This window comes from Meriones unguiculatus, chromosome 20 (assembly GCF_030254825.1).
Source record: "Meriones unguiculatus strain TT.TT164.6M chromosome 20, Bangor_MerUng_6.1, whole genome shotgun sequence".
Classification (NCBI taxonomy): Eukaryota; Metazoa; Chordata; class Mammalia; order Rodentia; family Muridae; genus Meriones; species Meriones unguiculatus.
This window is the reverse complement of record NC_083367.1, coordinates 70,965,350-70,993,019: the sequence shown is the minus strand read 5'-3', so window position 1 is coordinate 70,993,019 and position 27,670 is coordinate 70,965,350. Positions and strand designations below refer to the sequence as shown.

The following is a 27,670-nucleotide window of genomic DNA, read 5'->3' as shown; positions in this document are numbered from 1 at the left end:
CAGGTGTGACAGCGGGCAGAAACAACCCGGAGGAAGCTGGGCTTGGCTGTCAGGCAGAACTGGCTCTGACGGGCCGAGGCTGGCGTCGTCTTAGAGCCAGAATACAGTGCTCACACTGCAAGTGGTGATGAAGTCTGTGTTTGTTCAGGATGGCTTTTGGCTCGGCCGCCATCTAGATTTTCACATTATGGCGCAGGGCATTGTTTACCTAAGTATCATGTGGCATGTGAGTGAGTTCGTTCCTGGCATCACCCTGGATGATTAGCTTACTTCTTCCGACTCAGGAGCAGCCCCAGCGGCCATCACCAAAGACCACACCACTCCCGAGCGTCGATAAGTAGATACCGAACCACACACGCCATTAGCCTTGATCTTAGCCAGTGTTATTCTGAACCTTGCTTTGGTTTGAAGGTAGGCCCCATCATATTGTTAAAATAGTTTCACGGCCTTTTAGTGCCTGGCATATGTCACTTGTGAAAATGTTTTTCCAAATGAAAATGTTAAATCCCAAATACATTTTTGGCTGACTGGTTGGTTTTAATGGTCCATAGTTTTTAAAAGGAAAAAAAAAAAAAAAAACCAACTGTAACTTAATTCCTCATAAAACGTAAATCAGATCTGTGAAGTTTCTGCTAAACAGTTCCCTCTGCTCAGCCTAAAGCCTCTACCAGTTCCTAGTCCTCCAGGAATAGCGAATTGTTTAACATGCTCTTCATGTTGTTCCATCTTGAAACTGAGGAATTGCCTTGTGAGTATCTGACGTCTGTGTTTGTGGCTGCGGTGATGGGATGGGGCCTACAGTTTCCATTCATTCTCGCCCCTTTCCTCCTCAGTATTAGTTCTGAAGCGCGGTACCCAAGCGATGTGAGCGTGCTCTGCCGACTTTCACATCTGCCGCCTCCCACCTTTCAACAAAGGTGTTGTGGGTCAGTGGGAAGGTTACACAGCCACCACACTCACAGGCCGAGCTTAATATCCAGTGCAGGCGGTGCCATCCATGTCTTGTTCAACCTTGGAATTTCTTGGCTGACTGGCAACTTCTGCATGCCTGTGGCTTCAGCTTAATACCAGCAGAGACAGGAATGTCAGGCCTCAAGAAGACAGAAACACATCTGGAGAGTTCCTTAAGAAAAGGTCCAAGTCACTTTCAAATTCATGTAATGATATACTCAGTAGTCTAATGCTTTGGGCACAAAGAGCCAAAACTCTTCCAATAACACAGACTTCTGTTGTCATGTTACTCTGAAGCAGAAAACCCTCGCAGAAAAATAAACAAACAAACAAAACAGAGCCCGCCCACGATTCACCCCAAAGAAAGAAGTCACTATGCCAACATCAAAGGCTCAGTGTTTTGTTCTAAAAACTGCAAAGTATCTGCCCTCATCCTGAGTTTGCATTGCCTCAATAAACAGTGTCTCAGCTGTGTGCCAAATTCTGGAGTTGGTGAGGACTTTTATTATTATTATGAATGTGACTCTCCTGGCACTGTTTTTACCATCCTGTGCTGTTTTCCTGTTCAGAGGGATTTAGAAGATCTGACACGGAGTCCCAGGACTGGACCTTTAGATAAACTGGCTCTGAGGACCACAGGCCAATGTGGGCGCGCATTAGTTATTGAGGGCTCAGAAGCCTATTTGAAGTTCGTTATTTCTTCTGAAATTGGTTTGTTTTGGAAAGTCCTCCCATTTTGTTTTCCCGTTTCTGTCGTTGGCTTTTGGTAAATTTCATTTCTTACTAAAGATGCAGTGATGCGGAGAACCAGGGAGGCGGTGCTCGTTGCTTCACAAACACAGGTTAGTGCACAGCAGGTTGTTTCTGAACGGATGACATCTCAAGAAGGGCAACAGCCGACCCCCGCCCAGAAGTACGTGTGGCTGCTGAGAGGAGCCTGGCCACACGGGCTTCTCCTCTGATTGGCTTGTAGAGTCTAGGAAGGGAGGAGGAAGTAGTACGAAAAGCCCCACAGCGTTTTCCTGCCCACAGCAGCAACCCCGGGGAGAAAGGAGTGGAGTTACTCCATCCTAGCTCTTCTTCTCTTTCTTTCCCTTTTGGAATTTCGTGTTTTCGTTTAAAGAGGTGCAGATTTCCCTTCAGCCCCACCCCACCCTTTTGCTGTCACCCTGGTCTGGAAGCTTAAAACCCTTTCAATCATACCTAAAAAGTCTCCTCAGAAGTCCGCTCGAGAACATCCTGGAAACTTTCCCAGCTCACCATAGAAAACACAGATGCCAGATTGCTGGATGCCAGGCATGTGGCTGTCAACACCTCTTATTTCCTCCAGGCTGCCATCAAGAATTATGTGATAGAGAATTGTTTCTCTCAAGCCCGTGCATAGCTTTAGTGTCCTTACAATACATGTGCCTGGAGTGCGTCTTCACAACACTATGGATCACGGAATCCTACGTGGGTTGGGGAGAGCAGAGTTCATAGGTGGTTAGGTCTACTCAAAGACCCCGCCAGGGTGGGAGCAAGCAGGTTATCTGTGGTTAGCATAGGCTGCCCCAGAACAGTCCATTAGTCAGTTTCTTATATTTCTGACAAAGGACCCGAGAAAACAACTTATGAGGCCCAGAAGCAGAAAGACACACATAGAATACACTCACTTATAATTAGAGATTATAACATAGGATAAACACACTAAAATCTATAGTCCTAATGAAGACCCTAGGGAAAAGGTGTAATCCTCATTCAGAAGTGTAAACGGGATGGACATAGGAAGTAGGAGAAGACAGGGAACAGGACAGAAGCCTACCACAGAGGGCCACTGAAAGACTCTACCCAGCAGGTATTGAAGCAGATGCTTAGACTCAGCCAAACTTTGGGCAGAGTGCAGGGTATCTTAGGGAAGAACAGGGAGATAGAAAGACCTGGAGGGGACAGGAGCTCCACAAGGAGACCAAGAGACCAAGAGAAAAAAAAAAAAAAAAAATCTGGCCCCAATGGAGTCTGCAGAGAATGATGAACCAGCCAAGAACCATGCATGGAGAAGACCTAGACCTCAGATGTAGCCCATGGGCAGCTCAGTCTCCGTGTGGGTTCCCTAGTAAGGGAGGAGGACCTCCCCTATCAGAGGACATTGGGAGGGAAGTAGGAGGTAGGGTAGGACCCGGTAGAGATAAGGGAGGGGGTTACAGCCAGGATACAAAGTGAATAAGTTGTAATAAATAATAATAATAAAGAAAAAAAATTTTAAAGGAGAAGAAGGAATTATCTTGGCTCGTGGTTTCCGAGAGCTTGGTTCAGCTGGCGTGGTTTTTTCCGAGCATTGGTGAAGAAGGACACTGTGGGGTCAGAGCTCCTGGAGCAGGAGGCTGCTCACTTCCTGGTGGCCAGGAATCGGGGGAGCATGGCTGTTTCTAACATGGAGTCCGAGGTCACCTGACGTTGACTGGCCCCATCCTGTGGCACCTTCCCATTTGCTCTTGTTTATTTTAAAAATAAACCAAGATATGTGTGTGCCCCATCTCAGATGCAGACCGAAGCCAGACCTAGTTTCCACACATCTGTGAAATGGGACAAGCGGGCCAGTGGTGCGCAGTGATACCTAAACTTACTCATATTTTACTGGTCATCGCTGAGGCCAAATTAGTGGTGACTTGGAGAATGTGTGGAGAATCGTCCTGTAATGATAGCCCCTGTCTCTTCACTGTCCTCCACCAAGGATTTTCCACACTACAGCACGGCTGTCAGTTAGAGAAACACACTTTCAGAAGCATTTATGGGACATTTTAAACATCCTGGTTTTCTGAAATCAAATATTTTGTGCTCTCACCCATTTTTTCGGGTAGCATGCTTTAAACTGCTTAGGATTTCTCCTTAATAGTTCTTGCCCTGGAGAGAAATTCAAGCTCCAAATTTCCACTTGCAGTGTAGGCACCAAACTTTGCTCGGAGAGTAACATCACCCACCACAGAAATGCGAACCGTGAGGAAATCCATATTCATGCAGAAAGGGAAAGAGGGTGGAAAAAAAAAAAGGCATTCTTCTCAAATTAGCATGTGCTTTCATTACTTAAAGTGATTCTCAGGGTTATCTGGAGAAACAAAAATTAGAGATGGCCAGTGATCTCTTTTTTCTTTTTCTTTTCTTTTTTTAATTGAGAAGAAATTTTCCCTAGAAGATTCCACAATGGAAAGCTCCTGTTTTAAAATAATGGAGGTGACACAGGCTCAGAGGATGAACAGAGAGGCAGACGGCTGGTGAAAGCAGTGTAGGGGCAGTGGAGAGCAACAAGCCAAATGAGTAAACAAAGGAAAAACACGTGCACTAATTGCTCGAGAAAAAAAGTCCTCTCATCTGATGCCATGAGCCTTAACAGATTCCAGACGGTACAGAGTTAGAAACATCTTAAAAATAAGAGTATTTTTAAAAAATAGACAAAAGTAGAAATGATGATTTTAGTGAGATGATGGGGTTTTGCTATGCATTTGTTAAGCAGAAAGGCAATAGAAAGGGAGCCAGCCAGCTAGGCCCCTGCTCAGATGTAGCCAATCTGCAGCTCAGTGTCCCTGTGGGTCCCCACGTAAGGGGAGCAGGGCTGTCTCTGTCATGAACTGGGTTCCCTGGTCTTTGATCACTTGCCCCTGGGGATACAGCCTTACCAGGCCACAGGGGAAGGGGATCCAAGCAGTCCTGAGGAGACTTGATAAGCTATGGGCAGATGGCAGAGGAGGAGAACTCCCCGCTTCAGTAGACTAGGGGAAGGGGATGGGGGAAGAGGGAGGGAGGGTGGGATTGGGGAAGTTAAAGGAGGGGGCTTCAATCAAGATATATAATGAATAAATTGAAAAAAATAAAGGGAGCCAACAAGATGCTTTGGTGGGTAATAACATTTGCAGCCAAGCCTGATGACCTAAGTTCAACCCCCGGTACTCACACAGGAAGTAGGAAAACAGGAACTGACTCCTACAAGTTGTCCTCAGACCTCCATAGGTTCCCCCTCCATTATACATACACGGGCACAGGAGATGCACACGCAACATGGATAAGACATAATTTCAAACACTAAGAACGAGCAGGAAAACACACCTTCAATAGAGTAACAAACAGATGGTGTAGCTCAGAACTTAAGCATGTTCAACTGTCTGGAAGTAGCGGCTACAGATGCAGCAGTGGTGCATGGCCTTGTGGATATCATATTATTGACATGTGAAGCCTTTGAGTGATAAAAGCACGAACAGATAAAAGTAGGGAAAAATTCAATACTTACTAATATATCGAATGTTAAGCGCAATTTCAGTGATGTTCTTTAGTCGGCTCCATTTTTGCTATAAAAATTACCCGGGATGACCAACTACTTCCAAGTAGAAAGGTTCGTCTGGGCTCAAGGCTTCAGGCCATGATCAGGTATCAGGCTGGGGCTGTCAGGTTGGGGGCTGCAGCACCTCATGGTGAGAGCCCTGCGGAGCCAAAGTAGGTCACCTCGGAGCAAGGAGATAAAGAGGAGAACAGGGTCCCATGGTCTCCTGAAGGGCGCACACCCACAGGCCTCCCTCCAAGCCTGTAAGTGGTCCTCAGCCTTCCTAAGGCTGTGCCCCTTTCACAGTTCCTCACGTTGTGGTGGACCCCACCATAAAGTTATCTTGTTGCCGCCCCACTGTGATTTTGCTGCTGTTCTGAACTGTAAATATCTGAGACTGGGTCATCTCACATGCAGTCTAAAAGCGCTCGACAGGAAGGGTGCCTGGAAACGCCCCTTCAGGCGCCCAGTACACAGCCTGGGGAACAAGGATGTATGCGCATGTATATTTATGAGATGTATATTAATGATAACTTATTGCTATCTTTATTGATTTAAGGTTTTTGAGATGCAGGGTCTCATATAGTCCCAGCTGGCCTCATTATGTCGCCAAACTGGTCCTGATCCTCCTGCCTCCCTGTCCCGAGTGCTGGAATTACAGGCATGAGACGCCATTCCTGGCTAAAAGTAATTTATTGCTGTATAATATGAGCCGTCAAAATGTCCACAGCTGGTGAGCTGATGGGAAAATCCTGAATCTTGATTGTGGCCCTGGTGGTAGATGATTATACAGCCATGAAATCTTATCAAATTGTATGTCTGTGATATTTTTATTGCACACATCTCTAATTCCTTAATCTGTTCAACTTCTTGAAGGTGAAAAAAATATCTGTATACTGTAAGCCATTCAAATCAGATAGATGATAGAGATAGGTAGACAGATGATAGATAGATGGATGGATAGACAGATGATAGATAGATGGATGGATAGATAGATAGATAGATAGATAGGTAGATAGATGGATGGATGGATAGAGGGAGGGAGAGATAGATAGATAGATGATAGATGGGTAGATAGATGGATGGATAGATAGAGGGAGAGATAGATAGATGGATAGATAGATAGATGATAGCTGGATGGATGGATATATGAATATATGATAGATGGATAGATAGATAAATGGATGGATGAGGCCAGGTGCACAGAAGCGACTGTAATGATGTTCTCATTATAGTTTTCAGTTGCAAGGCAAAAATAGATCTAACTATCTAACAAAAAGAGGATAGAAGCTGGAGAAAGGGCTCAGTAGCTAAGAATGCACCCTGCCCTTCTAGAGTCCACTCAGAGGGCTCATAACCCATAACTCCAGCTCCAAGGGATCCAACACCTTCTTTCCCCCCCCCCCCCCAGGACACATATACTCACACACACGTAGATAAGAGCAAATCTGTAAAATAAGAAAAGAGGGCAATGGTTAAGTAGATTTTGCTGCTGCAATGTGAAGCAGCTCACACAAGTAAACTAGTACAGCATGCTTTCAGAACCATGTGACATAGGTGGGCGCATGTCATGACATGAAGCAAGGGAAGAAAGGACACCAAACAGTACTAATAGGATGCTGCCATTGCATTTGGGAATGTATGAAAGCACGGGAAGGTGATAAATTTGAAATACCTCGAAATGCTTATCCTGTTAGTCATATAGTGCTTTGGGGTTACCAACAATTCTTAAAAAACCTTCCCACCTATTATAAACACATGGAATGTTAAATGCAAAGTGTGTTAGGTTCAGGAAAATGATGGAATTGCCAGTGAAAAATGACATGACAACAGAAAGAGAACGCCCTGGGACACTTGAGTATTGCTAAGACACACATTATGATGTCCCTTCCCTGACCCCGTAAGTCCCGACATGGTAGGCAGGGTGACCAGGAAGGACGGGTGAAGTGACTGGCATCTCAGTCATGTGGACACCGTCCTTTGGGTCTGCTTGTGGTTTGTCGTGTTGCCAGATCCTCTCTCTAGAGATTTCTAATGTTGCATCAACAAGTCTTCTTTGGACTCCACTCATCTGTCTGCCAAGTTCTTGTGAGTGGTCCTTCAGAAACCCACTGTGAGATGTGTGTGTCCGAGCGCAGACTCGAGTGCAAACACACACAGTACTTCCTGGCTGTTATAGAGGAGGTATAAAATGTAGATTTCAAGCCCTGAAATACTAACATTCTGTGTCTCTGCAATCACTCCAATAAGCTTGCCATGTTTATCTTGCTGTGAACACCAACCAGAAAGAGCAAGCCTAACGTCTGAAGGCTTCACCATTTGGGGCAACTGCACAGATACAGTGGATGGTTTCAGTGTATGGGAGAGCGCATAGATCTTTTCCATTAGTGCATAGCTGCCCTTAATTGGAGAACAGATTGCCTTAACTCTAGGGCAGCTAACGAGCTCACCTCCCAAGATTAAAATCCGGGGATCATGGTTTAGCCGAGCCAGATGTGAACACTGCAGCCATTTTCAGCGTGAGGGGCTGAGACCTAAGTATGCATCCTTTATTTGTTTTTAATTGAGTGATTACAGGTGGCACCTAATAAAGTCTCCGTGCCGTGACATCCAGAGGGCACTGATTTATTAGGCTTGGTAGGTGCGGACAGTCCGACTTCTGCCTGCATTCCATAGCACAATCCTGCAGGAATGCTGGAATGACATTTGCCTGTTTGCTGTCCCGATGACTGATGAGGCTCCTTGCTGAGATGACACCGGCATGCTTTGAGAGTGAACTTAGGCCTCGTTGCTTTCTTTCCATAAAGGATATTTTCAAGTGACAAAACCAAAAGCCATGAGCTTTTCTTTTGATAGTAATTTTGATGAGCTTTTCTTTAGGTAGCGGTTGTTAGCTATCATTATCATTATCGATACAGAATATAAGTAATGATTCCAAGTTTTTACATGATGAATGACTAATGCTACAGAAATGTTGGAAATCAAAAGATAAGCGAAAAATGGAGTGCTAAGGTGAACGGGAATGTGGCTGCCTGAACATGTCCTCCTGACTCTCCTCCACTCTAGTCATTGTGTTTAAAGGACCCACAAGCCTCAGTACCCAAGAAGCCAGGGCTGTGGCAACAGCTGGCCATGTGTTTTAGTTGGGTGGGGACAGCTAAGACAGAAGTTTTGGGCCCAGGGGAAAGATGATGGGATTTGGAGTTGATGGGAAGGGTGAGGTTAAAGGCCAGCCTTCATGTGTGATACGGATTCCACAAGCTGGGACTCGGCAAACAACAGGCTTTTCCTTTAATGGTCACTGAAGCCATATCGTCACAAGAAGTTGTAGGTCTTACAGAGCCATATTCATGGGGAAATAGTTATGCTCAAGGTTAAAGACTGGTAGAATAGCCAGTGTTCCCACTTCAGATTAGAAGAGATGTAGAAAATAGACACAGATTCGCCCAGTAAATAGTGAGCATTCTGGTTAAAAAAAAAGGGCAGACCAGCACAGAAAGCAAAAGGTTTTTGAGTGGTCCTGTCCTGCTTTTTCTAATACTAATTTTTGGGCATCTTTGGAACTTTTGACCGAAATTCCAATTTTGTCTGTATGTTTTTTAGTAGAGATATTATTGCCCAAATGGGACCAGGGAGATAAAAATATACAAAACTGCCAAGATGTATTGTTCACAATTGTAAAGAAAATACGACCAATTCTAGGTTGGGTTGTATCTGTAAGCATAGCTTCCTCTGAGACTTTTGTAGCTAATGGATACAAAGCTGAGAAAGTGCCACGAATGTTCATGAAAATGGTCTGGAGTGTGGTTCTTATCGCTGGACTGGCAGATCCTAAAATCTTTGAGAAGACTGCGTATGGCAGTGAGAAACTCCACAGAGTCAACAATATACTCAGTGTCAGTGAAACTTGAACTTGAGTTCTTTCTTGTTTTATTTGGGAACATTAGCATCTTTCTGGTTTGATGATAGACTACTGTTGTCTCAAGGGAACACTTGGAAACAGGATGATAACTCCCTCTGTTTTATACTGTCAACCTGGATAAAAAGAGGGTCTCCAACAAGTAGTGATATGTATTTGGGAGACGAGAACATTGCCATGGGAATATGTGTGTCATGATAAATGGGGAATATCTTCAAAGAGGCAAGGGACTTTTTTAAGCTTAAGTGAGGAGGATTACTTAAGGACTTTTGGACTTACAGTCCTTGGCCACAGGATCAACAGTGGTGGTGCTGGTCTGAGGTTGAACAGAGTTGCTGGACAGGTGTCCTCGGGGGAGTGTTTTTGTATGACGTTGCTAAGGCTTTTGTGCAGGATTGCCTTCTGTAGTCATACTGTACATGAGAAACCTTCCTTTGTAGCCTTGTAGACTAATGACTGTTATTTTTTGTTTCTGGTTAGAGTTGGTACAACCAACTCCGATTGTAGTTACGGCAGCTTTTACCCCTGTTGGGGACTTGTTCTCCAGGACCTCTTGTCAAACCCTGTGGTGTGTTTTATGTTTAGTCCTAATGGCCACCCGATGCTGTTGATTCTATGATTTTGTTCATCTTATAGATACAGGAACCGTCAGCTTGGAGAGGGCCCATGGCCTTTCCCTGTCAACTGAGCTGGCAGTTGGTAGAGGCAGCTCTTGCACAGGGGCCTGGGTGACTTCTAAAGTCCCTGTGTGCCCTTCACCTTCACTCCCTCCCCATGCAGAGTACAAAGCGGGGAGGTGAAGATCAGTGGGGAATGGCACTTCACTGAGAAGGAGGCGTTTAGGACACTTCAGTCTGCTAAATCCTTACAGAGTCAGTGTTTCTAGAAAGCATGGTTATGCTGACCCGGTGCTGTTCACTGACTCCGTGATGTTATTAGTCTGTTTCTCACAGTGCAAAGGCGCTAATGGTCAGGACTACCAAGGCCACTTGAAGAAGGTGCTTGCAAAGGCTCAGCCTCAACAACAGTGAAGCCGTTTGTTTCTGTCATGTCCGTGCCTTTGGCTTTTGTAAGGGTTTTTAATTCATCGAGGAATGGAATTTAAAACAGTAAACAGTCCAAGCAAAACTGTTTATTGTTCTAAAATAGCAAAGCTAGAATGGAGACCCTTTCTGTCTAGTTGCTGCAAATATCTGCTGGTGTCTCAAGGTTCCATAGAGCGTATGACTCACGTATAACAAACCAATGATTGATGAACAAACTTAAAATTCTTTTAGTATGCTAATCCTACTAGTTGTATAGATAAAAAATATTTTATGATGTGTTCACTATTCAATTTAAAATAAGTTGACATTCAATAACATTTATATTATATGCTAAAATACATAGTCTACCAAAAAGAAATATGATTACCCACTAGTAAAAATGGACTAAAATTGTAGTTGGGTCTTGTTAGGGTACTAACAAGAATTATTGGTTGTCAAATATTTTGTAAAGGCCTTTATTACTCATAAATGCCACTGAGTTGGTACTCTGTGAAGAGCAATTGAAAACACTCCACACTAACAGTGACTATCATATATTTCCCCTTAAAATTTTAGCATTCTTCCTATCTCCATGTTCATCTTTGTATAGATAGGCCAAGCTCATATGTCATCCAGTTTTAACATGACAGTTATGGAGATGGCTTATTTATCATCTGCGGCTGTAAAGTATAAACTTGAATCTCAACCTACTTCATCTGTGTTTATTTTACATTAGGAACAAGTAGTTACCATGTGTCTCTCCAGCCAGGAGATGAGCTAAGGAAGGGTGCTCTGTGGAACGTAAGCCTAACTCCCTCTTCAGAAAGACTTGTGTTGCAACCATTAACATGTGGAAAATGGGCTCTACACACCTCAAGGAAGCCAGGGGCATGCTGGTCTTAGCCCTCAGGATGTTCTCGTCGCCAAAGAGTCAACACTTGACGCTCTTCTCCAGGGCTGTTGTGAACAGTTGATCCTGTAGCCAAACACATTAACACATGGACTGAAATTCGGTGCCTGATTATGAACTCCAAGAATCATCCAGCATGGGCTTGATGCAGCAGGAGTTGTGGTTCCCATGGCCCTCTATTGCCTCTGACGAGGCCAGCAAAAACCCAAGAGTAGGAATGATTCTAGCTCCCGCCCCACGGTGCTTCCACCGGTGTCCGCTGCCGAGTTTCCTTTCCTAGACTAACAGAGTTTATCTCCTACTTGTCACCTTGTACAACAGAATTCTTAAACAATAGAAATAATCTCCTCCTGGTGCTGTGGACTTCGCAGGGGGGAAGGGAGAGAAGAAAAAAATAGAAGTTTCTTATGCACCGGGCATTTCTGCAAATGTTCAGAAAAGGAGGGATGGATTAAACCCAGTCAAAGAAGAGAATTCATTCCCCTCTAACTTGCCAAGAAGTCTGGCGTTTGTTTTATTGTCATGTGTAAGCTCCAAGATGTGATGACTGAATTAAGTCACACGGTATTTGATCCATTTGGGTAGAGATGGCATAGAAGTTTGCAGTGTGGACGTGCCCATTCCTGCTGTGGCAGCGCCATGTGCTCCTTGCTGAAGGAGGTCACACATGCTGCAGTCCTCCTGACTGTCTCATGAGCCTCCAGGAATGTGCACGCCTCGCATGGGGGGCCACAGGGGACTCAATAGAAAATGAGTGACTTCGTACCGTCTCGCAGAGAAACCATCCGTGCCGCTGAGAGGGCTCAGTGGGTAACGGCTCCTGCCTCCAAGCCTGCAAACCTAGGTTTGATCCCCAGGACCCCCATGGTAGACGAGAACCAACTCAGGCGAGTTGTTCTCTGGCCTCTAGGCAGAGAGGGGTTGGTGGCATGATAACTATTTTAAAACGTAACACATAATGGATTATTTTTCTGTTGTTCAAGGTGACAAGTAACTGATTTTATTTTATTTTATTTTATTTTTTTTAGTCTAAGGAAAGTGGACAGTGGGTACCAGAGGCCCGTGGGAAAGTCTTACGAAGCTTAGAATTGACTACATTGCTCCCTGGGTCAGAAATTGTTGGTAATTTTCTATTTTTTGATCAAAGAGTAAAACAGGAAGAAGGGACATTTGAAAATCAAGCCCATGTCTCCCACTATTTCTGTCTGAAAACTCACAGCGCTCATGGAAACTCAAGAGATGTAGTAAAGATGGTCAGGTCCACGGAGGTCTTTAAATCAATCACTCTGTGACAGGCTGTCAAGATACAAGGACACTGAAAACCACCAATCAAGTGCCGTGTCTGCGTATGGCTTTGCTAGAAGGTGGAGCAGTTAGAAGTGTTTTCTGATGTTTCTTTAACTGTGCATAACTTGGAAAAGAGGGCAGTGTCCCTCTGAACCAGTTTCCACTGTTATATCAAGATGAGATAAAAGTATGGTATGGACGCAATGCCAATTCACTTACTCAGTTTTAAGCAGTTAAGTTGTTGTTTTTAGAACATCATGAAATTTCATTTCATGCTCCAGTAAATCTGAAACGTAATGGCTTACAGCTTTTCCAGTTGAATTTTCTCCTTCAGACATCTTTGGTTTTCCAGCTTTTGAATACAGTCTGGAAGCCTGCCTTGAATGCCACCCAGATTATCGCTTTTCTCCTGGTCCATCCCCCACCTGTCTTTAAAGCCATTCTAAAGTGAACCAGACGTGATGGGGCCTAATGACAGCTACGTGCATTTTTTTATACAAATAATGCTTTTAAAAACAATTTTAAAAGTCAGCGCCTCTTTCATGGCTTCTTCCAATTCCACAGTATGCTCTCCCAGCATGCTGAGTTGTTTCTTAGTCAACCCTTTGTTCTGTGTTATCTAAGAAGGAGGCTGGGGTGGGGGTGTAAGCTCAGAGTACAGCAATTGGCCTCCCATGCACAAGGAGAGGAGGGGAGGAGTGGGGGAGAGGAAGGCCAGGGAGGAGGGAGAGAGGAAGGAGGTGGGAAAGAGGGAGAAGGAAAGGGAGGGTGAGAGCTTGCAGGAAGGCGCAAGGATGCACATATCGCCACGGTTTCAGGCTTACATTGCATCAGAAGTCTGTCCTGGCAGTCTGTCCTCTCTTTCACTAATGCCGTAGGCTTCTGCACTGTCTCTTAACTGTGGGCCTGAGGACCACTGATGGGCCTCCCGCACCTTCCCCTGCCGCCTTCATTTACCATGTACTTCAGAGCTTCGGCCCAACACATGTCACTGTTCCTCCCTCTTTGTTGGTTTGGTTTGGTTTTTCTGCATCAGAAGAATGAAAGTGCTGGATTTTTCCCATTACAATTTAGTTCCAGCTACAAATACATGTTTCTACTGCAACAAAAACTTTCAAAACTATATGGTAAAATTCTTAAATGTATTTTTCTTCCCAGATTGCTTTTGCTAGTTTGCTGTCTCTATAACATTTTTACAGTACATAAATGTTAATACCAAACAATAACACTCTCTTTTAACGCCTTGTGACTTTCCCTGCCACAGCTCCCTCAGATAGCCATTTGGCTGGCACTCTCAGACTTAGCTTAAATAAACAAATGGGCCTCCCGTGGACGGGAATTGAATCCTCATTGCGTTCTTTCTTAGGGCCTTGCTTAAGGCACAGTTTTGGATGTGCCTGTAAACACACGCCCTGTCTTCTAGCACAGGTAGTGCAGACCTTGTAGCTAATGGGGAAAGGAGACAGCAATAGGCCTGGGCCGTTACCTCCCTGCAGCCCCTGCTGCCACCCAGTGCTCAGAGCTGCCCAGATCAAGCGGGTCAGATTTGAAGGGAGCACACAGGCTGGGGGAGGACAGCATCCCGGAACTTCATTTCACGGTCGGGGCAGTTATGCTGAACACTTCTCATGAACTCCTTAGTCCTGAGCAGGAGGTTACCTATCTCCCTCACCTCACATGTTCAGCCTCCATGAACAGCTTCATCATTCACAGCCTTGAAGGGCTTATCAAAATCTCACCATGGTTAACATTCTAAAGAAAGCATCCCAAGTTAGTATCTCTTGGGACTCAAGGTTAAGTCACTCATCAAGACTGATGAGATTACAACAGACTCTGTTCTATTAAGAGTCCATTTTGAATTACCAATACGAAAAGAAAAGATGAGGAAATGCTCACATCTGAATTCTAATAATTGTACGGTACAAAGTGCCAGGAATTGCTTCTGCTTTGCGTGTTCTACAAGAAGCCCTATGTCACAAATTCCCTGCTGTCGTTCTTTTCATGTTCATAGTCAGCCAATAGAGGATGATCTGAGCATTTTGAACCTTTAGCAAGCTAAGTGATAGATTAACTTTATGCAATGGTAAAGCAAATGCCATACTGTTTGGGGAAATTATGCTATATAAGTTTTATGTAAGTGTCATAGAGATGGTGGAATTGAAGCCACTGGGAAGAAGAAAATGGGCCCCTGGGCATCTGAACACATGCTGATCTTAGGGAGACAAGGGCCCAGAGTCATGTGTCAACTAGTGTATCAACTTGTATTATTTAGAGATGCTGAAACAGAAAAAAGTACCCCATGAGTAGAAGTGGCATGTTTATATGTTATTCAGATGTCGTACCCTAAAAATGTGCTGCACATTAGGCCTGGAAGGCGGAGTGTGTGACTCCTGCCTGGAAGTTCTAGTCGTTGGAAGGCTTGAGGCTGGAGGATTTCTGCAAGTTCGGGAAAAGCCTGGATACAGAGTAAGATCCTGTCTTAAAGGGGTAGGTCGATGGACCGGGAACAATTGATGATTTAAAAAGCACGTGATTAGCTCAGTTTAAAATAGAACAAAACCAAATAAAATATGACCGGGTATTTTGTAAATCATAAGCATAAGTTAAAACAGTGAGAGGAAATGTGCTGCTATAGTAATAACTGTGACTTGATTAAAAGTCATTTTAGTGTCTTAATTGTTCTATAAGTTTTCCTAAAACTTGCCCGCCTATATCTGTTTACGTGGATATAGACATCATAAGTGCCTGTGGGATGAATATGTGAAGTTTTGGGTTAAGGGTTCACGCTATGAAACTGACAGCGTGCCCTGGGCTTTATGATTACTGCTTACAACCACAGGGGTAGCTTGATTGTTGGGGAAACTTACAGGCCACCGTACAACTTCCACCAGCAACATCCTGTGCTGTCCTCAGTGAGTCAGCCACCAGCCTGGCATCGGGGCGCGATCGCCACTGTGAACTTGAGCACGGTGAGGGAGAACTATAGCTCAAGGAGCTCGTGTGTGAGAGTGTGTGTGTGTGATACTGTATGTGTGTGCTGTGTGTGTGTGTGTGTGTGTGTGTGTGGTGTGTATGTATGTTGTGTGTAATGAGTGTGTATAGTGTGTGAAGTGTGTGTGTGGTGTGTGTGTTTGTAGTATGTTGTGTATATATATGGTGTATATGTGTGTGGGATGTGTCTATGGTGTGTGATGTGTGTGTGTGGTGTGTGTGTTTGTAGTATGTTGTGTGTATATATATGGTGTATATGTGCGTGGGATGTGTCTATGGTGTGTGTAGGGTAGCAGAGTCCTTCAAAGAAGCTATCAGCTTTCTGGCTGACCTGGAGTCCAGACTTGGGGAAACACCTGGTGGCAGTTCGTCCTCTGTCTCGCACACCTAGGTGGCAGGGAAAGCCGGCTCGGTGAGCCCGGCCAGGCGCTGGGGCAGCCCTGTGCGGACCTCCCGGCATGTGGTGGCACCAGGAGGAACCGGCGCTTTCTCCAGCCGCGGCCTGGTCCTCGGCTGCGTGTCATCAACGCTGCGGCTCCTCCAGCGCCTGCGCAGCAATGCAGGTGACTGCACCCCAGGTTACCCCTGACCCAGAGAGTCATATGACCCTACCCAGAAACCACATTTGCTCAGTACAAAGATCAAGCCCTGTGGTGCCTCCCCAGGCTCCTTCTGATTTTCGGTTAGAAGGAGTCTCACCAGGTCTCACCAGGTCCCCAGGAAGCAAGGATTCCCAAGTGGTTATGGGAAGGTTATTGTGCATCTGTTTTCCTGGTTATTATTTGCTCCTTCTGAGGGGTGAGTCTGTTTTCAGCTCCTACAGGTTTTTAGATTCTTTGCATTTGGGCTTAATCGGCACACCACGGGTGTTCTGAGTCCAGGCAAGTCTGGGCAACCGATTACCAACCAACACCATTGCCTGCCACAGCTGCTGTCCCTGCCACAGCCCCTACCACGGCCACTGAATCTGAGCAGTTTTAGCAGGTTCCAAGGTAACGGATGTGGCACTGAATCGCCCAAGTAGGAGTCACTCATTAAGCAGGCCTCCCTCATCTTTAACATCTATGGAGTTGAAATCCATACAGGCCACTGACCAGCTGGCCTCCATCCCAAAATAGGCAGCTCTCTGGTCTCCATGGGCTTCTGGGGACCATTCCACACTGGTGTCCTTGGACTCTCAGTGACCCCCTCCACACAAGCATTCTCCTCCTGGTTCTTTTTAGTGAGACCCTGCTTCTAACTATCAAAGGAGAGAGTGAGTGTTAAAAAGCCTTCATTTTCACTCATCAAAGGAGCCTAGCAGTTTGGGGGGAATGGAGAAAACCATGTAATTTTCACTTGGCTACACAGAGCAAAGGTTCTCTTGAAATTCAAAGTGATCTCAACTTAATTTTTAGTTATTTATACTTCTAGATCTGAAATGAAGACCAAAGAAAAATCCCTCTGTTTACTTTACCAACCTTAAGCGCAGAGACAGCCGTGAAGTGCCTTTCTCCCTTAATTGCCAAACCTCCAAGAAGCTGACATTAACATGCCATCAATCATGCGGGTGGCACATCAAAAGCTGCTCCGTCAGCCCCGCCCATCACTGTGAAGTCAAATGACACACATTCATTTCCGCTGCTCGCAGCTGCAGGCAGCCTGGCTGCCCTGAGGTTGTATTTCATGGGTCTGAACTGTGTGGCCACCCTGCATAATTCAGGAAATGAGTTTACTCTATCTGTGACATGCATCGTGTTCACAAGGTTGCTGTGGCGGCTCGGTGCAGAGCACTGCAGCCGTGGCTAGGCTTGCAGCCCTGGGGAGCATGCCCTGTGGCTCCCTGCAGGAGCCTGGTGCTGGTTCTGCCCCACACCTGTCACCTGAGACAGCATGCCTCTCTGTGCTGGATGTGATCTAACCTGGGAATAGTAAAATGCACACTTTTAAAAACAGGGTGCTTGCCAAAGTGGCAGGGCCTCTTGTCAGTCACTGGTCTGCTAGCCGGAAGCTAGAGAAACTCTCTTTTCATAGTGCTTGCCAGCAAGCACCCTGGGTACAATCTGACCTTGCTTGGGTTCTGACGAGGCTCATAGCCACTTCTTGCACATGACCTCTGCTGGAGCAGGTTCAAACAAGCCTGGTTCAGTGAGGGGGAGGCCCTCTGCTCAGTGTGGAGAATTCATTCTCACGTGGAGAAGGGGAGCCACAGAGCCTGTCCAGCATCAAGACACAGCTCCAGGCAGCTCCAGGTTGGGTCCCTTTGCATAGGCTTAGCCCCTCCAAGGCCATCAAGCCAGGCCTCTGTCCTCTGCTGCAGCTGGGTTTACACACTGCTTCCAGAGTGTTTATTCTGGCGCAGAGTCAAGGCAACAGCGTATCTCCATTATACAAGTTTGACAGATCAAGGGGGTGGCAGGGGAGGCGCCGAGGGGCAGGTTCTGCTTTCATTTTTTTTTTTTTTTTTTTTTTTTTTTACATCAAAGGAGCGTTTTAGAGTCCTGAAGCTTACGAAGCAGTCTAAGCATCATGTTCATGAAACAGAGGTGGACAGCGTTGAGGCTTTTGCGAAATGTCCAGCTCTGGGTCAGTAAGGCGAAATCCGTTCATAGCCTGCTGGAGCTGGGCACATCGGCTTGTTCCCACCCAGTCTTCCACACGGGCTGGGCTACTGGTGAGCGATATTTACTATCAGGTTTGAACATTGAGCGCCCAGTGTGGGTAGGGTGGCTCACTGGGAGGACCACGTGCTGATAGGCAGCTTCTGTGCCCTTTGCAGCAGCATGCAGTGGTAACATGATGCCCAGCCAGCATGAGGGTCTCAAAGGCCTGTGGGACTTGTCTGTGCCAGGCAGCCTGCCCCTGAAGCTCAGCTGTCTGAAGATGTTCCTAGCAGCCTGATGTGACATCTTCCACGGGAATTAGTCAAGTTGACCAAAAAGATCCCATTTAAATCATATCCGCACCAGCACATGGAGCAAATGGGTGTGATGTGAATCAATTATTACTTCTCTTTTTGCATGTGTATGTGGAATGCACGAGCACGGGGGTGTGCGCGTGTCCAATGTGCACACATGGAGAGAGGCAGAAGATGACATCAGGCGTCTTTCCCAGACACTCTCCATGTTATTTACTGAGTCAGGCTCTGTCACTGAACCCAGAGGGTGACAGTTCAACTAGTCAAGCCACCTGTGAGCCCTGTCTCAGCCTTGTGAGCGGTAACTCCCTGTCAGTGACAGGCAAACTGTCACTCCTGCCCAGCTTCTCATGTGAGTGCTGGAGATCTGGACTCCGGTCCTCACCCTTGTGCTGGAAGTGCTTTCTTGTGCCACCTCTTTAAAGAACGATTTTCCTATGCCGATGGAAAGAAACAACATGAAAAAGAATCAAAATGGGCAGCCAACCAAATCATTGAGCACCGCTGATCTAGCAAAATTAAGTCACACAGATGTCACTGTGACCAGCAGTGCTCAGAGCTCTGTTATTTATTGCTGCAGTTAAAATATGCCCAGCGCAAATTTATTAAGTGTCAGGTGGCAGAGGCACAGATACGTCTGCACAGGTATTTAAGTTGGCAAAACATCCTTGTTGTGGGATGGTTTAGTGCGTGTGTGGAAGGGAATAGTTATATTACATGGTTTTGTCAACAGAAGGACTAATAAGCGCAGACTCCACTCCCTGTCCTGAGCAGCCAAGCCTTCCCTATCAGCCTGTCTAGAAATCGATTTCTAGAAATGGAGGTTTGCTTGGGGAAGAACCTCAGGTGAGAAGGGAGTTTCTCAAGCAACGATTTATGTAACGTTAACACCCAAAGCCGTTTCAAATCAACAAACCCTTCTGGAGCGTTGTTCTATTCTAGGTGTGAAGATGGACACTGGGGAGCTAACACGGGGAAGACACAGTCTCTTTCATTCTGAAAACACTTTCAGCAGCTCCTTCTGGACTCTCCACAGCGCCGCCTCCTTCTCCCCTCCCCCGCCCGAGTTAGAACACTCAAGCCCTTCTTCTTGACCAATCCCCTTAATGCCAGAGTACACACTGGGCCAGGAGAAGTGGGTGGTTACAGATTTCCACTCAATTTGGAAATTAATAGCCTGTGATATAGCCAGAAAGTGCTAGACTGGAATCAGAAAGCCTCCTTTCCAGTCTCAGGCCTTCACATACTGGGCTTAGTGCCTTGAGCTAGTCTCTTGGGTCCTTGGTGCCTTGCTTGGTGAACTGGGCAAACTGGAGGATTCTGAGGTCGGCAAGCTATGGAAGACCCATCTTTATGCAAAGTCCTTATGACAAATCTACCAGTTCTGGCTTCCGACCATAGAAAGGCAGTGTTGATGCCAACTAAGAAGCAAACCAGAATGCCTACCTTCCCCTGCCTATGGCCACTAGCTCTGTGAGAGGGGAAAGTGTCCACTTAGCCTGGGGACCAGCTCCGCTTTCGCATGGAGACAGTTGAAACTTGCCTCAGCTTGTCAGCCTGAGACCCAGCTTCTGGCTTGTCTGCCTTCCAGCTCTGCAAGTCTGAACAGGGTACTGAGAACCATGCCTGTAAAGGTGATAAATGACCCTGTAGCACTGGGGCTGGGGGTTCATAGACTTGTGTGTGTGTGAGAGTGTGTGTGTGTACACATGTATATATCTCACAGAGCCTGGCATGGACCGAGCTGTCAGAATGTCCAGTGATGGTGGAGGTGACAATGTCCCATTCACTTTCTGCAGCTCCTGCACCTGGTACCAAACTGCATCTCAATAACTGTTTGTATCGAGGAGGAGGGAAGGTGGCAGTGGACACACTGGGAAGGCCCTTTGGGGCATTAACATAAAATACTTGCTTTCTGGGCTTATACAACCCAGACGTTCAAAGCCTTAAGGCAGGGGGATGGGAGAATTTCTGTGGCAAAGAGGCGGGTGACGTAAACTAGTGAGCTGCACTGAGGGTCGGAGCGTACCACCCCCGGGGCAGGCGTGCGCGGTCTGTGGCCTCTAAGCACAGCCAGAGGGTCACATTCCACATGAAACAGGCCAGGTCCTTATAACTGGGTCAAGTTCTAAACAAATACTGCATGGGCAAGCCACACGCTGCCAGGCTGACCCGGGCTCACATCGCCTCCCCCGCTCCTACCTTCATGGAAAGTGTCTGGACTCTGGCAAATGTGCTCAGGGAGCATGAGAGCCGGGCACCTCTGGAAGTCATGCAGGGTGCCCAGGGATGAGGGCCTCGCTCCTTAAATGCTCATACTCTGAAGTCCGGGACCGCCTGCAAGGACTCATGTGCTTCCCGAAGGATGCCATCAGCAGGTGTTGCTTTTTATTAATTTACCATTAAGGTGCATGTTGTATGTTTGTGGGTGTGGGTGCACGCATGGCCCCGTGCACCAGTGAAGCTCAGAGGACAGCTTTCGGGAGCTGCTGCTTCCCCCCAACCATGGGTCCAGGTCCTCAGGTTTGAAAGGCAAGCACTCTGGTCCACTGAGCCATCTCACTGACCAAGTGTGGATTTCTATTTATGGCTGAAATGATGACACTCGAAAAACCAACAACAGTAGCAACAACAAAAATACCAGATTTTGTGTATTGTTTGCAGTCAGGGAGAGAGAAAAACTACTTCCGCTTTTTATGCAAGTTGGTTTTGTTTAGAAAGAATATCTAGCGTTTTTTGCAAAAATGTGGAAGGCTTAGCACCAATTTTCCTGCAGGAAAATACATAACAGTGGTCTTGGGAATGTGCCTTTCAAGATTCTCTCTCAATAAGCTGGCAAGATGGCTCAGCAGGTAAAGGCACTTTCTGATGAGCCAGGACCTGAGTTTGTCCCCAGGACCCACACGGTGGACGGAGAGAACTCACTCCCGCAAGTTGTCCTCTGCCCTCTGTACAGCACACATACATAAGTAAAAATTCGCTACTGACTGAATAAGGCCAGCTGACCTCTGGTCTTTCCAAATGACGGTGGGCACTTACCACAGATCGGCCCATGGAAACGGGACCATTTGTGACCCAATGCTTACGGGTTAGGGAAAACCCAACAGCAAGGAGGACCCAGATTCAAATCATCTCTGCCACTCACCTCCTAGTCATGTGACCTTTCTTGCTGAATGACCTGTCGTCCTCATTTCATATCCCCACCTGAAAAAAAAGGTCATGTTATAAATATCTTGCAGAAGTATACAGCACAGAGATGCTCAGAGTAGAAAATCAAATACAATATCCATGGGCATAACCCTAACCCCTAAAAGGTGTCTCCAGCCAGCGTTGGTGGCTCTGAAGCTAAGCCTCAGGTGCCTGCAAATAATACTCATCCTCGTAGCTTCATTGACCTTACTATGCTTTGCAGCTCTGTAGGAGTAAAAGCTTGAAAAGATGTAATCATGGGTCAAAAAGAAGTAGGTAAAGCATTTGCCACAAAGTCTGACAACCTAAGTTCAATCCAAGGGACTCACAACATGGAAGAAGAGAATGGGCTCCCAGAAGTTGTCCTCTGACCTCCATACATTCGCCCTGGTACCTGTGCATGCTAAACTGACATAATTTTTAATGGAAAAAAGTTGTCATCTTATGATGTAAACCTCTGGTTTTATCTACACCGATACGAGGCCTGAAGGGTAGAGGGCTGGTTTGCTATCACCCAGGGACCCAGGTAAAGAAGGGACAGTTAGGACAGAATCCTGGGGACTGCTGGCATTTCAAAGAAAGACTGAGAGAGAGGAAGGTCGGAAAGAACGAGATGGAGGCAGTCAGAGAGGTAAGGAAAAGGCTGTGATGGGTGCCAATAGGAGGAGGGCTTCAAAAAGGGTCACAGCACAGAGTACCACCCAGAGAGGGCCAGCAGAGGGTCCACTGAGTGACCATCAAGCAACTAGAAATCATTTCAATGAAGTATTTTAAGAACAGAAAGCAGAAACTTAAGGTCCCAACACGTAGATGTTGAAAACCGGATCACAGAAAATTTCTGCAGCGCTTTAAGAAGTTGGGTGGGGGTGGTAAAGACAGAAAGGAAGGAGAGACGCGTGGAAACAAGACATGAAACACATGAAGAAACACAGTCAGGGCTGGAGGTGTAGCACAATAAACAGAGTGCTTGCCCAGCATTCACAAGGCCCAGGGTTCGAGCCCCAGCTCCTTAAAACCGGTGTGATGGTGCACTGCTATAATATCAGTGCTGGAGAGGCAGAGGCAGGAGGATTATATGTTTAAGGTCATTTCAGCTACAGCTAGCAAGTTCAAGGCCAGTCTAGGAACCAAAATCCTTGCTATATCCCCATCCCCGCACACAAAAAAAGTTTTGGTGTGTGTACGTATGGGGGACGGGGACAGGGAGAGAGAGAGATTAACAGAGAGAGTGACTGAAAGGAAAAATGAATGGAGAAAGAATTGGATGCTAATGTAAAACTGAAGTTTAAGTTAAGGGCTCAGATCCTTCTGTTGTAAATAAAATGGTGTTGGGCTATAGAGTGTTATTATTTGCCCTATGACTGTTGTGGTGGTGTCACTTAACCCACTATCACAGATAAGAAGGCAGACGCCTGTTAGATTTTATAACCGCCTTATTTACCTTAGGCGGGGCAGATTTTTCACCTATGCTGTCTCAACAGCCTCACCATCCATCTCCCAGCCCCCTTCCAATGCCCTCTGCCTTAACCATCTTTATCTGGACTCCCTTCCATCCATAATCTTTTAAAAACTTGCTCGTATTCTTCATCTGGATGTTTTCTCCATCCACACCACCCTCAGAGTCCGTCCTCCTCACCCATGTGGGTCCTTCTCCACCTAACCCATATGCTGACCTCCTTTCTCCTGTCTTCCTGCCCATCTGTCTCCCGTCCATTAAAGCCCGGGAACCTTAGCCACACCTACCCCATTCTGCCCTGCCGAGGTGTAGTCCATTTAATCAACCGATCAGGTATCATGTGTTAGGCAGGTTTATACAAGTACAGGTATATCCAGGTCTTGAGGGCCAGCATCAGAACCCCAGCGTCCTTCTGTACCAGCTGTCCTTGTCCACATGTTTCATGAGGCCCTTAGAGAAGGGACTACGAAGGAATAACAAAGACCAAGGAAATGGAAATACACTTAGGGGTCTCTTGCTACCCAAGAAAGGGTCTTTCTAAATTCTTGTAGCTACAAATGGGAAATTCTTTGCTTTCTCTGCCTGTTCTGAGGAGTTTGCTAACAGATAGACAGCACAGCCTAGTGACTGTTCTGAGTACAGTTTGGTCAGTCCAGTGGGGTAACCGTGGAAAGGCCCCTGGGGATCTTGCGCAGATTTCATTGCCTTACAAAACGTGGATACAATAAGGCAGTGCAAGGGCGTGAGCGCCCTCCCCAGAGTCCTGTGTCATACACCAGGCTCGCTCCACGGATACTATCTAAATGTTGCTAATTCCGCTGAAGCCTTTTGTTAGAGACTTGATGGAAAACAGTCCCAAATGGTTTCATACTTGGTACTAATTGTGGCTCTGCTATTTTAAGAGCAGGGTGATGCCTCTTTGCTGGCTGCCAGAAGGGTTAGCGCTGTCGACCTACCTCCTGCAGGAGCCACTGGGGTGGCACAGCACGCCTTTGTGTTACTTGTCTTTGGGATTTGAGGGGCTAATGAATGACACCCGCTTTGCCACACCTGAGTTCTAAGCTAACTGACAAATCACACTGGACACAGAGATGGCAGACCAGATGCCAGCTTTGCCAAATGGACCTGGGCAGGAAGATGGCGAGCTGTGTAGCAGGAAGTGATGTCCCGTCCTATAGGGTGTGCTGTCTGGAGACGGCTCCTGCACAGGGAGCAACTTCGTAGCTTCCTTCCCCAGGACACAAATATAAAACAGCAGTGGGAACAAGACACCAGGAGCACTGCCTGAGGCCCCTTCTGCAGACAGTTATCCCCCAAATGTTGTCTATTCTGCCTGCATTATCAATTTTCCTGGTTCTCACAAATATTTATCCAACGGCTACATACATGATTTTTGTAACATTCTTCAAATTCATGTTAGAACAGTTTGACTTAAATAATTTAACTAATAAATTAAATAATAACGTAGCCTGATGTGGTGATGCACACCTTTAATTTCAGCACTTAGTGAGGTGGGGAGCAGAGGCAGGTGAATCTCTGTGAGTTAGAGGTCAGGTTAGTCTATATAGTAAGTGCCATTATAGACACTGTCTCAAAAAAAAAAAAAAACCTTTCCTTTCTTCTTCCTTTTTTTCTCCTCCGTTTTCTTCTTCTTTCTCCCCCCCCCCTCTTATCGCAGAAGAACAACAGTATTTATGTCTTCATTTTCATTGTCTCACTGTGCTAACCTCCAACTCCAACAGGATGCTCCCTCCTAAACCTCTCAGGTGGCTGGACCTACCCCTTACCCGGTTAAAAAAGACAGAGAAGACCATAAACAAACACCTTAGTTAGGGTTTCTATTGCTGTGAAGAGACTGTGACCGAGGCAACTCTTCCAGTTTCAGAGGTTCATCCATTTGATCATCAGGCAGCAAATGTAGCAGTGTGCAGGCTGGTGCTGGAGAAGGACCTGAGAGCTCTGTCTCCTGATCCCACGGCTGTGCGCCATACTGGGCATAGCTTGAGCCGAGGAGACCTCAAAGCCTGCTCCCACAGTGACACACTTTCCCCAGCAAGCCACGCCTCCTAACAGGGCACTCCCTATGGGCCAAGCATGCAAACAATGAGTCTCTGGGGGGCGGGGGGGGGGCATTCTTTTCAAACTACCACAGCAAGTGAATTGTTTTTCTCTAGCGGAGAAATGAGCTATCTTACCATATCCCGTGGGGACGTTTTCTCTCTGATGGCTGTCCGATACCAGGCAGGCTCATGGACCGTTACTCCTGAGATGTGGCTTCGTGGATAGTTGCTCACGGGTTCCCTGGTTCTTTTCCAGAGCATAGGAAACTTGGCAACATGACTGTGACAGTGAAGAAGACTGTCCCCTCCCCTGAGGCCGTGCAGATTCTCTACCAGAGGATGCGATACGAGTATGAATTCTACCACTATGTCAGAGAGCAGTTTCACCTGCTCAAGCGAAAGCTCGGACTCAAGTCTCACACGAGCAGGCCTCCTCTGCGACCCCAGTTCTTCATCCCCACCCCTCTGGAGACGGAGGAGCCAATCGACGATGAGGAGCAAGACGATGAAAAGTGGCTAGAAGATATTTATAAGAGGTGATGCCAGCACCAGGTTGCCTCTGTGGCTTTATCCCCATTCCAGAAAGTTCTTTGGGGAAGAAAAATTCTGAAGGGACTTTCCTTAATGCTTGGGTGCATTAAAAAGAACAGAACATTCCCACATGTTGGGGTCATTGGGAGACGCCCGGTTTTGCGGGTTTTATTTGTTTAATTTTATTTTGTGTGTGTTTTTTTTTCCTTGTGTCCTTGAGTCTTTCCCAAATACTCTAGATGGCTTCAGCACGAAGCACCTTTTCATGAAAGAGCCTTCCCCATCCCCTACCCACCTCTTACACTAAGAGAAGAAGTATGTCTCCAAAAACTATTACACCCACGGTAAAGATATCCAAATTTGTATCGTGCAGTAGAAACAACCACTTCAGAGAGGAGGATCTAGGAGTATCTAGGAGTAGAAGGAAGACATAACACAAGAGGGAGGCTGGCACATTCTACCCACATGGGTAGAATTCTCCCTCTAGTCCATCTCAGGGGACACTGTCGCCAAGAGCAGAGTACTTAGCCTTGAAAGAACAGGACAGGTTCTGGCACCCAGCGTCCCAGCAGCTCTCCGGGAGCTTGTCAAGGTCAAAGGGCATGTGTAATAAGCTCCGTTGAGATGCTCCATTTCTTAGTATCGCTCTGCTTGGAAGGAGCAGAGCTGGGAAAACGTTGGCTTGTTATGTCCAGTGTTGGCAGATCGAAAGCGAGGGCCTGGTGGCCTCAGGAGAAGGCCATGGCCGTCTGAAACCTCTCGGTTCCCTGTGTTGTTGCACATGGAAGCGGCAGAAACTAGTTGACCCTTGGGCTTGACACGAATGGCAGGAATCCTGAGCTTGACCGCACACCAGCACAATCCCTGAGCACACTCGCAGCCAAATGGGGCTTTACAGCAGTATCAGTCATCACTTCCAGACCTGCAAGAGCCGCTGTGATTAGTGCGGAGGGTCCCAGCCTGCCCCAGCAGCAGAATCACTTTTTATAGAACCTGCTTGCTTTTAACAAGCGTTCCCAGGGACATCGTGACAGAGACATGGATGCCACAGTGCCTGGACAGGACGCCGCTTGGCCAGCTTCTGAGTAAGTTGGTGCCCCCGTGTGATCTCAGCAGACACTGGGCAAATTTTTTTAACACCAGATTATCCCTTCTACTTCTCCCCTGCCAACTCCCCATCATCCACGATGCTTCTCTTCCTTTGATTTTTAAATTGTGTCTATCTTTTTTTTTTTTTTTTTTAAAGAGAGAGTTCTGAAAAGTTTATATTCTCACTGATGGACATTGTGCAGCTGGCTGAGAAGCCAGAGCACAGTGGTAGCAGCAGGAAGGACATGGTGACAGCTCATGTCTGCCTTAGGTTCACTCCAGAGCCAGCCCTTGAAGAACACTAACGCAGTTAGAAGTGCTTAAAGCCAACAAGACCCTGACCACACGAGCTACGTGCATTCTGTACTTTGCAGAAACCATACAGTCTCTCTGGATTTTTTTTTTTTTTTTTTTTTTTTTGCTTCCTTCTCTAAAGCTGGACACTAGCCAAGGTCTAGAGCCAGTCATTTGAAAACTGTCCAGTACACACTGAAGCTGCTTTATCATGACATGCATTAAGAAGGCTCCCACCATGGTCATCCAGGGAAGGCAGGGACCACAGAGCATGAGGCCAGCACTAGCCACTCATGGGCCTCCTTTCTGCCTCAGGGAACTGAGACAGGAAGTGGACAAGAGAAGAGTTCACAGAGGGGGAGATCCCCTTTGTGCCATTTGGGACATCTGGGCCTTTCCATTAATGAGATGAAGAGCAGCAGGGCAAACAGCTACGGCCACTTTCTGCGTGGTACCTGTAAGTCACCCCTGAGACGTTACGCACAGAGAGGGACGGGTCGAAGCTCAGACACTGGGCAGTCCCAGTCTGAAGATAGTTGCACGGGCTGGGTTTTCTCTGCTCCTGTGAAAACATCGGGACAGCTGATCACTTCCTTCTGGAAGTGTGCATCCCTTGCTCTGTGTTCAGAGGCCTTTATTCTCACCCACGTCTCTGTCACCTCACAGGAGAAGGGGCTGGCCGATTACACGCCGGACCCGCTTGGTATCTTGTCCCAGCACACGGCCCCTAGACTCTAAAAGCCAAGGTACGTCATCAGCTCACTTGGGCCCTGACCCAACAGAG

At 46.6% G+C, this 27,670-nt stretch overlaps 1 protein-coding gene and 1 long non-coding RNA gene across 4 annotated transcripts in view; one reads left to right on the top strand and one right to left on the bottom strand.

Moving 5' to 3' along the window:
• The window catches only part of Ust (uronyl 2-sulfotransferase), a 336,745-nt gene that overhangs the window by 247,006 nt on the left and 62,069 nt on the right, over nt 1–27,670 (top strand). The window contains exon 8 of one of the 2 annotated variants that reach the window (XM_021646693.2): nt 25,229–26,742. The exons of the other annotated variant lie outside the window; for it this stretch is intronic. Coding sequence (XP_021502368.1) covers nt 25,229–25,512 — 284 coding nt within the window. The 3' untranslated portion in view covers nt 25,513–26,742. Of the gene's footprint in view, nt 1–25,228; nt 26,743–27,670 lie in introns of those variants that run through there. 2 annotated transcript variants of the gene reach the window in all.
• Nucleotides 362–25,231, bottom strand: LOC132649538 (uncharacterized). Of its 2 annotated transcripts, none has more exons than XR_009588035.1 (8): nt 25,108–25,231; nt 23,200–23,375; nt 21,413–21,471; nt 11,056–11,159; nt 6,666–6,687; nt 5,210–5,399; nt 2,155–2,399; nt 362–1,927 (listed from the first exon to the last, which is right to left on the bottom strand). It is a non-coding gene; the product is annotated as an uncharacterized LOC132649538 (long non-coding RNA). The 2 variants fall into 2 exon arrangements; XR_009588034.1 differs by lacking the exon at nt 25,108–25,231 and adding an exon at nt 24,737–24,970.